We start from the raw sequence: 11,023 nt of genomic DNA, 5'->3' as shown, positions 1-11,023 counted from the left end.
GTCTGATACTGTTTCCACTGTTTCCCCAACTATTTCCCATGAAGTGATGGGACCAGATGACATGATCTTAGTTTTCTGAATGTTGAGCTTTAAGCCAACTTTTTCACTCTCCTCTTTCACTTTCATCAAGAGGCTTTTGAGTTCCTCTTCACTTTCTGCCATAAGAGTGCATAACTGAGGTTATTGATATTTCTCCCAGCAATCTTGATTCCAGCTTGTGCTTCTTCCAGCCCAGCGTTTCTCATGATGTGCTCTGCATATAAGTTAAATAAGCAGGATGACAATATACAGCCTTGACATCCTCCTTTTCCTATTTGGAACCAGTCTGTTGTTCCATGTCTAGTTCTAACTGTTGCTTCCTGGCCTGCATACAGGTTTCTCAAGAAGCAGGTCAGGTGGTCTGGTATTCCCATCTCTTTCAGAATTTCCCATGGTTTTTTGTGATCCACACAGTCAAAGGCTTTGGCATAGTCAATAAAGCAGAGATAGATGTTTTTCTGGAACTCTCTTGCTTTTTCCATGATCCAGCGGATGTTGGCAATTTGATCTCTGGTTTTTCTGCCTTTTCTAAAAGCAGCTTGAACATCTGGAAGTTCACGTACTGCTGAAGCCTGGCTTGGAGAATTTTGAGCATCACTTTACTAGCATGTGAGATGAGGCAATTGTGCGGTAGTCTGAGCGTTCTCTGGCACTGCCTTTCTTTGGGATTGGAATGAAAACTGACCTTTCCCAGTCCTGTGGCCACTGCTGAGTTTTCCAAATTTGCTGGCATATTGAGTGCAGCACTTTCACAGCATCATCTTGCAGGATTTGAAATAGCTCAACTAGAATTCCATCACCTCCATTACTACACGGCAAATAGATGGGGAAAAAAAATGGAAACTGTGACAGACTTTATTTTCTTGGGCTCCAAAATCACTGACCATGGTCACTTCAGCTATGAAATTAATAGATGCTTGTTCCTTGGAAGAAAAGCTATGACATACCTAGACAGATATTAAAACGCAGAGACATCACTTTGCTGACAAAGGTCCATATAGTCAAAGATATGGTTTTTCCAGTAGTCATGCATTGATGTGAGAGTTGGACCATAAAGAAGGCTGAGGACTTAGCAATTGATGCTTTTTAACTGTGGTGCTGAAGAAGGACTCTTAAAGAGTCCCTTGGACAGCAAGGAGATGAAACCAGTCAATCCTAAAGGAAATCAAACCTGCATATTCATTGGAAGGACTGTTACTGAAGTTGAACCTCCAATACTTTGGCCACCTGATGCCAAGAGCCTGAGGCTGGAAAAGATTGAGGGCAGGAGGAGAAGGGGGCGACAGAAGTTGGGATAGTTGGATGGCATCATTGACTGAACAGACATGAGTTTGAGCAAACTCTGGAAATAGTGAAGGACTGTTAAGCCTGGCATGCTGCAGTCCATGGAGGTGCACAGAGTCAGACGTGACTGAACGACAGAAAAACCACAACCTGAGTTCATCAGTGAATGGAAATTGAGGCTTAGAAAATTAATCGCTTAAACCCAAGATCCAATAAGAAGCCACAGAGTCAGATCTTAAACCTATGTTCTTTGGCTCCATACCTAGAGATTTCCCCCCTTATTACTTGAAAAATGTCCCCGAAGTTGGGTTTTTGTTCCTCCTATTTGTTTTACATATAATGGAATAGAGTCAGTACCTGATTAATCATGATCATATTGTGTTCTCTATTTCAGGAAAGCCTAGCGCTAGAGGATAGCATTGACTACTGATGACTTTTGCAAACCAGGTTGTGATTTTTGCTGCATTTCACGGAAATACAGTTTGAACACTTTTCAAACAATGATACAATTACACACACATGCACACAGGCACAGGCAAACATACATCTACACGTTTGCTTTTGTATCTTCATGGAGTTTTATACAACCATATGTCTGCTATATTTCTGGCATGGTCTGTTTCAAGATTCTAGAAAATATGTTACAGCTCTGTGTATTAGGAAAATGAAATTATAACATTTAGGTGCTTAAGGTCCACTTAAGTCACTCAAATACAAGTTTCTTAAAAAGGATTTCTCTTATTAATCTTTCTTTATTCCTTACCATTCTTCATTCTTTTATTTGTTCTAAGTTTCATGAAGCAGAGGCTTAGTTTTGTTTACTGCTATATCCTCAGCACACAGAACAGCATTTGGCATACATCAGTATATTAATTGCTAAAATAATGTGTTTAATATCACTTAATGGGTTTCCTTAGTTTGGTTATAAAGACTCTCTGTCCCTCTCCCTTTCTCTCTTAGTTAAATATTATTTTTAAACCTTTAGATAGAAAACCAAACAAAATGACACCTATTTGCTTGCTTTCTGAAGCAGAAATATGTAGGCCTCATTTCTTCAATTCAAACTATATCAATTTACAAAGTATTAGACCCATAACAGTTGAGAAACATGCTAACAAATCCCTAATGCTGATCCATCAACACAAGTTGCTAGTCATTTTTCTCAAAGTTCTGAATATAATTTTATGACACTGTACTATTTTTTAATTTATGGAGGATGGGCAAAGAAGAGAAAGGGTTGGTTACAGCTGTCTGGAATTTTATTTATACTTATATCAATTCAAACATAAGAATCGCAGAACCTGAGAGCCTTAAAAAAAAAAAGTAATAAATTTGGTTACTGCTTGTGGCTCAGTTAGTAAAGAACCACTTGCAATGTGGGAGACTTGGGTTCGATCCCTGGGTTGGGAAGATCCCCTGGAGAAGTGAAAGGCTACCCACTCCAGTATTCTGGCCTGGAGAATTCCATGGAGTTGCAAAGAGTCGGACACGACTGAGTGACTTTCACTATTATTGCTTCATTCAGCCTTGATTGTACTTAAAATATCAAATACCATAATCATTTGTGATTCTATTATTTATGGCCATAAATGAACATAATATATAAATGTATTATACAATTTAATAAGTTAAATATATTAAGTAAATAAACAAATTGATATAAAAATTTCAACATCTCCAAAGATGGACATTCTCAAACTTAATTCCAAATTGTCCTGATGTTTCATCACAATTGCCTTCAATAAAACACATTTTATATTTAGTTTCTTCTCTTTGGAAACATGAGATATTTAGATTTATTCCTCTTGTAAAAAAATTAATAAAAAGAAACCTCGATTAAGCAGAGTCAGACAGCAGAAGGGAGAGCTCTCACACCCTACACTGACAGCAGAGACCAACAGGAAGATGAAAGATTCCCATTCTGGAGAATGGATACATATCTGTGTATGACTGAGTCTCTTTGTTATCCACCTGAAACTATCACAACATTGTTAACTGGCTAAACTCCACAATAAAATTAAGTTTTGCTTTTTTTTTTTTTGACTCTCTTTCATGGCAACAACTCAGCCAATGAAAAGCCATGGACTTTTTGTCCTTGCCTTCCCAGCTTCCTTTTTCTCTATAAAAGTGTACCCCTTCCTTGCTGTGCAGGGACTTGCCTGTGGCTGGTCATGGTTGTAGACTGAATTGCAATTCTCTGTTAATCCTGAATAAACCCATCTGTTAGAGAAATAACTGCCAGTCTATTTCTTTCAGGTCAAAATTCTGGTGGTTCTTTCAGAAACCAGAGGAGACTCCCTATGGCTCCAGGGCTGGTGAACAAATAAGCGTTGTACCCACAATTAAGCCCATTGCCATTCACTGCATTTCTCGCCAACCCTGGAGTTTGAATGTATATCTTTTCCCTGGATTCGAGCTCACATCCTTTAGCGTCTGATGCCCTGCAAGCTTTCTCCAGGATCTATTTAAAGGTTTTGTCTTTCTGGTAATGTTTTGTTCTGTATGTGACTACTCCTTTGACACTTTGGTCTGATTTTGAGATCAGACTATTTCAACTGAAGCTGGCTGAAAATGGCCTTTGGATCAATTCTTTCAGGACGGGACTGCTTCAGATGAAACTTCTGGTTTTTCAACTTTTGGCCTATTCCTTTGGGGGCTGTCCTCTGAAGACTGGCTAAAAAACCAAAGCCTTCAGTCTAGCTCCGTCAGGACCAAGCTATCTTTTAAGGCCTGATTTGTAAGCTTTTTGAATTAAACCCATTGTGTTTCAAACTGTTTAAACTCTTTGAAAATTTTCTTTGCTCTAGAGGAAAATCCTCAGGAAATGGGATCCCAGTTACTTAACTATTAATATTTTGAGAGTGCTTTATCTACAGGGTCTCTGGTTGATTTTATGTTTAAAAACAAGGGTCCTTCCTCATTTACATTTCTAAATAAATAGACAGAGCTGACCAAAGGCAATTTAAATAGAATCTCAATGGCAAGGATGGGGAACTTTTGAAATCCCCAAACTTCATTTCCTTAAAATTGAACTGGTTTAAAAATTTCCAGAAGTGATGGAATACTTATTTTGATTGGTATTATGAGGCTTTCCAATGTTATAAGAAGCCTAAAATTGCCTCTCTGCAAAATATGATTTTAAGATTAAGACCAGTAAATGATTATGAAAAAGGCATGAGGCGTATGAAATGACTCTCAACATCAGTAATTACCAGAGAATATTAGACAAATGCAATTCAAAACTAAAATGAGATATCACCTCATACCAGTGAAAATGGTCACCATAAAAAAATCTACAAACAATAAACACTGGAAAGGGTGTAGAGAAAATGGAACCCTCTAGCACTGTCAGTGGGAATGTAAATTAATACAGTCACTATGCAAAACAGTATGGAGCTTCCTTAGAATACTAAAGATAGATTTACTACATGATCCAGTAATCCCTCTACTGGGCAGGTGACCTGAAAAAAGGTAAACAAACAAAAACAAACACATGGACCTAATGTTCATTGCAGCACTATTTATAATAGCCAGGTCATGGAAGCAACCTAAATGTCCATCACAGATGAATGGATAAAGAAGATGTGGTACTTACAATGGAATATTAATTGGCCATAAAAAAGGAATGAAACTGGGTCATTTGTAGAGATGTGGATGGGCCTAGAGTCTTGTCATACAGAGTAAAGTAAGTCAGAAAGAGAAAAACAAATATCATATGTTAATACACACATGTGGAATCTATAAAACGGTACAAATGAACTGTTTGCAAGGCAGAAATAGAGACACAGACATAGAGAACAAATGGATGAACACTAATGGGGAAAAGGGACGCTGGGATGAATTGGGAGATTGGTATTGTCATACATATACTGACATATATACACTATATATAAAACAGATAACTAATGAGAACCTGATGTAGAGCACAGGGAACTCTACTTAATGCTCTGTGGTGACCTAAATGGGAAGGAAATCCATAAAAGAGAGAACATATGTATACACAGAGTTGATTCATTTTGCTGTATAGCAGAAACTGACACAACATTGTAAAGCAACTATACACAATAAAAAAATAAATAAAATAATCCCAACTCAATTTAATCCAATTTAGGGGATGGACTGGAAGACACAGTTTTCAGGTCCTAAAGGAGAGTTGGATGAAGTCACCAACCCTTGGGCATCAGAACGGTCAGATTTAGTTTTCCTTTTTGCAAATGAAAAGGAAGGGAACACCTTTGGATTACTCACCCAAAACACAGACCCCAATCACCAACTTATAAAGTATTAAAGCTAGCAACAAGACCATGGACACTAGGATACTGCCTTGCCTTAATGCCGTACAGACTACTGTCCATTCGGTTAAGGCCACCAAGAAAATGTTTGTGTGATCCGTTTAAACATTTTTGTATCTGATACAGTAGAAGCTCTCCTGAATCCTCTCCTGAATGCATTCATCTTACCTTCTATGAAGCCCTTTTCTTAACTGCCCTTCACAGAACTCTTTTCTGTTATGATAACCTTAACCTGGCTACTCTTTTCCCCCTCCATCACCCACAAGGCTCCTCATGACTGCTTAACACTGGTGTACCACCTCCTGTCCCCTCATAATGATCTACAGTAAATTCCATTGGATAATGTTGACTTTTCAAGGTTCACCAATGGTTTTTATTTTAAAGATGACGATGGCAAATAGTGTGCTGAGTATGCTGTCATAATTTGTTTTGATGTTGCTGAGGCAGCATCTTTAATTTGTGGCTACTTCAGCTCAACAGGATGAACTACATGCTCTTAACATGAGCTTGAACCTAAGCCAAGGACAAAACTGCCAATACTTATACTAACAGTAGAAACTCTTTTGAAGTAGCTCACAACTTTGGAAGGTTGTGGAAGCAACATAGCCTCCTTATTTCCAGTGGAAATAAAATTTATAATGGACCTGATGGTCAGGAATTATTGCATGTAAACATCTTACCTGCCACTTCAGTGATTATTAACAGTTTGGTATATTCTAAACTTAAATTTCTTGAAGCTAAGAGGAATGATCTTGCTGATACTTCTGCAAGGAATGTTGTCCTTAAAAGGACCAACAGCAGCCAAGCATCTGTCATGGTTTAAAAGGTATTTCCAAATTATCCAAATTATAATTTAGTAAAACTGGTTAGACAGTCCAGCAACTGGCCTCCGAAAAGCAAAAAATAAGTTTGGAAATGCACCAACTATTGGTTTGATAAAAAGAGAAAGCTCTAGTTTGGACCAATAAGAACCCAGTCCTACCTGAGACTCTAACATACCCACTCCTCACCACTGTACGTGCATTAAACCATTGGTCTACTGACCAAAAAAGTTTCATGAATCAATATGGTAGGGAAACATTAACAAGACCACAAGCAGTGCCTACCTCACTGTCCCACTTGTCCAAGTACAAGCCAGGGAAGTCTATTTCTACTACTCTCAGGTATTCAAATACCTACTGCTCTCTGGTATTTTGCAAATGGTCTATATGAGGTTTGGCAACTGGACTTCATACAATTTCCTCTAATAGATATAAATGTTTCAGTCATAGTCTATATGTTTCCACACTGGACTGAAATGTTCTCCTGTAGACTGGTTACTGTCTTTTCTGTGACTAAAGTTAGGAAAGATGATTCCTTCCTAGTAGAACTCTTCTTGAATTTCATGCTATTTGAGTAATCTATTTTATTGGCTAGGTACTTTGACAAGTCTTTGCTGTTTGGCTGGTTTTATGACATTCACACTGGTGTGGATTGTTGCACCAATTTTCTGGTTAAGATGAGTAATCTAATTCCATCATTAAGACTCAACTGACAAAATTTGTAGAGGCCCTCCAAATATCTTGTCCAAAAGCACTGTGTTGGTTCTTCTATATCCCAAATTCACCACTTTTCATTTGCAAAAGGAAAACTAAATCCCATTGAGCTGAAGTAGCCACAGATTAAAGATGCTGCCTCAGCACCATCAAAACAAACAATGATAGCATACTCAGCACAGTATTTGCCATCGTCACCTTTTGAGATAGTGAAAGGATGCTCAATGCACTTGACTTCTGCTTCTTTAGAGTCACAACTGCTAAAAGCAGAGATACTCCAATATTTCAAAGGTCTATTTGTTTCTATTAAAAATCATTATTAAAAAACTAAAAATAGAACTACACTATGACCCAGAAATCCAACTACTGGGCATACACCCTGAGAAAATCATAATTTAAAAAGACACATGAACCCCAGTGTTCATTGCAGCACCATTTATAATAGCCAGTACAAGGAAGCAACCTAAATGTCCATCAAAGGGGGAATGAATAAATAAGATGTGGTACATATACACAATGGGCTATAACTCAGCCATAAAAAGAACAACATTATACATCATTTGTAGAGATGTGCATGAACCTAGAATCTGTCACACTGTGTGAAGTCAGGAAAACACACATCATACATTAATGCACGTGTGTACAATCAAGAAAAACTGTACAGATGAACTTAATTTGCAGGGCAGCAATAGGGATGCCTTTTCATACTGTTCATGAGGTTCTCAAGGCAAGAATACTGAAGTGGTTTGCCATTCCGTTCTCCAATGGACCACGTTTTGTCACATTTTGATGCTTTTGAACTGTGGTGTTGGAGAAGACTCTTGAGAGTCCCTTGGACTGCAAGGAGATCAAACCAGTCAGTCCTAAAGGAAATCAGTCTTGAATGTTCATTGGAAGGACTGAGGCTGAAGCTGAAGCTCCAATACTTTGGCCAACTGATGCAAAGAGTCTGGCTTTCTGACTCACTGGAAAAGACCCTGATGCTGGGAAAGATTGAAGGCAGGAGGAGAAGGGGACAACAGAGGATGAAATGGTTGGATGGCATCACTGACTCGATGGACATGAGTTTGAGCAAGCTCCAGGAGTTGGTGATGGACAGGGAAGCTGATGTGCTGCAGTCCATTGGGTCACAAAAAAGTCGGACACAACTGAGCAACTGAATTGAATAGAGATGCAGACATAGAGAATGGATGTTTGAATGTACGTGGGAAGATGAAGTGGGAGACCAGGATTGAAGTTAGGATTGACTCCTGACTTCCTCTTTCAGTCTATAAAAGTGTTCTTCTCTTGCTATGTGGGGACTTGCCTGTGGCTTGCCAGGGTAGCTGACACTGAATTGCAATTCTCTGTTGATCCTAAATAAACCCATCTTTGCTGGAGAAATATCTGGCAGTCTATTTGTTTCAGGCCAACACTGAATATATCTTCAAATATTTGTAGACAGATATTAAGGTCAAACACAACATTAAACTTTTTGGACAATTTTCTGATTCAGTCAAGCTAGTTTAAAGATATATTCTAGTAAAATAGTCTGAGATATTTTAATGAATCCACTGTTTGGCAGTTCAAACCCTTTCTAAATAAATATCAACTCAATTTTTCACTAAAATAAAGATCTTTGTAAATTATAAATTGCATTTTTAATATCTTGGTATATCAATCATCACTGAAACTAGCTTAATGTGTCATATGTCTTGAGATATAACTGTTCAAAAACTGAACTGTAATACCAAAACTGGAAAATGGTTTTCTACATCAAATGAGTATTAACAGCTTTTTACATTTTTAAAAATGTTTGGATAGCTGACTCATAGTGTGTTTCTAAAAAGTAGTTATTCCCAGGCAGTCACAAAATTGAGTCATTCAAAATGACTTGCAAATGTCCCCAGTGAACTTCATATACACTTTATGATTTGCCTAGGAATTGTGGATAGTATTTATTTTTACTTTACTAATTGCATACACTGTGATGTCACAAAAATAAAACATAAAATGATTTACTTCACTACCATTATTTGCAAAATTTGAAAATTCAAGCAAAAATATCTATAGTAGGAAGCAATTTGAATCAAACAGTTGTTTTAAATGAAGAATTGTTCCACAGACTGTATATAAGTTTAAGATTTAATTCTTCTAGTACTTATTATGCTAAGTGAAAGTGAAAGTGAAGTCGCTCAGTTGTGTCTGACTCTTAGCGACCCCATGAACTGCAGCCTACCAGGCTCTTCCATCCATGGGATTTTCCAGGCAAGAGTACTGGAGTGGGGTGCCTTTGCCTTCACTAAGTAATTCTTAAAAGAAGTAAAAACCACTGGCCACAAATATTTTAAATGGATGCTCAGTAATGATTTTTTAAGTGAGAGTTCTGTATTAAAACAGTTCTTACCATAATCATTCCAGATCTGATATGTAATTTACACTTATATTATATTAAATCTTTAAATTGATTTAAAAAAATTTGAAATAGTGTGTACATGGTTTTACTGAATACATGGTTTTAAGTATCACATTTACCAATTTTATCAAAATAAAACAAGGTAATAAATGCAAAATTAAAACATGAACTCAGCATATAAAATACTCAAAATTATTTAAAAGTATATGCTCATTGTATATCTTTAAAAATTCAAATATATCTACACATATACAAATACATTACAAATATGGACAGAACTACCTGTAAAAATCCTCTGGAATGCACAAATGTTAAATTTCACATTTTAGCAATTTGCTAGGAATCCAAAACATCCATAATAAGTAGTTATTTGTGGTTTGCTGAGAGAGACATTTCAAAAGCATACAAGGGTATACAAAACCAGTTACTAATACTTGGCTATCAAATGAATCTTCTGAAAACCTAGGCTAGTGTATCAGTAAGACTTGGGTTACTTTATTTTGATCTTACTTGAAATAATTCAGAAAGGGAAAAAAATTCATACTTAGTAAATATATTAATGTCACCATAGCCTAATGTAACATAACTCATTAAATGTAGCAAAATATGCATTAATTATGATTTTATTGTATATAGACAAAATCATTACATGCCTAAAGAACAACTTCTTTATAAAAAGAAGTGTGTTCTGGAGGATATTTGTAAACTTGGAGATTTTCTTTTCTAAGTGCCAATAGCTTACTTTGTTAGGACTATATATAAGGATGACAATACTGTCACTAAATATGATTTTTACTACATCCATTTAAAATATGTTCAACTACATAAAGCATGGCTTACAGTTAATCACATAAGTGTTGGAATCTTCAACATAATTTTTCATACAGTATTATTTCTAAATGAGTATATATCCTCCATGGCTGATAACTGAGCATTCTAATTATAAATAACATCATAAAGTGCTAAAGAATCCTCAGTAAATCATTTTAAAGTGTCAATAATCACACAGGCAATAGGTTATTTTTATGCTGAAATAGCAAAACATATATTTTTTAAAAGCAAATGTAAGAGCTTTCTACATATACAAGAAAACAATTTATCACAGATCACATTTGCTCTGTTTTTGGCAAGATAAAGCAAAACAAAATAAAAAGATATTTAATGAAGGCAAAAAAGTCCTGTTCGGTTGTATATTCTGCAATGCCATTGCAAGTAAGATATTTTGCTCTCCCAGAGAAGGACACAGTTCATATCTCTCACCATATGCACACACAGTTAATTCCTGCGGTGGCATAGGTATTCAGAACCATATAGCTCTAGATTCAAATAATCTGAGTTAACTGAACTTTCAAGATATTCTAAACTTTGGAGATTGCTAGTATATTAGATTATACAACAAATGTAAACTCACCCTTCTAATCTTACATCCGGCAGACTTCTGTTAAGGGCAATCAAATCACTGGCCATAAGGTTAAACT

General features: G+C 36.5%; 1 protein-coding gene across 1 annotated transcript in view; it reads right to left on the bottom strand.

The window, feature by feature from the left end:
- GALNT13 (polypeptide N-acetylgalactosaminyltransferase 13) overlaps nucleotides 1-11,023 on the bottom strand; it is a 628,841-nt gene that overhangs the window by 370,428 nt on the left and 247,390 nt on the right. Inside the window, exon 4 of the mRNA XM_010840017.1 lies at nucleotides 10,957-11,023. Within this exon, the coding sequence (XP_010838319.1) occupies nucleotides 10,957-11,023 (67 nt within the window). The remainder of the gene's footprint in view (nucleotides 1-10,956) is intronic.

This window comes from Bison bison, unplaced genomic scaffold (genome assembly GCF_000754665.1).
Source record: "Bison bison bison isolate TAMUID 2011002044 unplaced genomic scaffold, Bison_UMD1.0 scf7180017864139, whole genome shotgun sequence".
Taxonomy (NCBI): domain Eukaryota; kingdom Metazoa; phylum Chordata; class Mammalia; order Artiodactyla; family Bovidae; genus Bison; species Bison bison.
The sequence above is the reverse complement of the archived record's forward strand: the minus strand, read 5'-3'. Positions and strand labels throughout refer to the sequence as shown.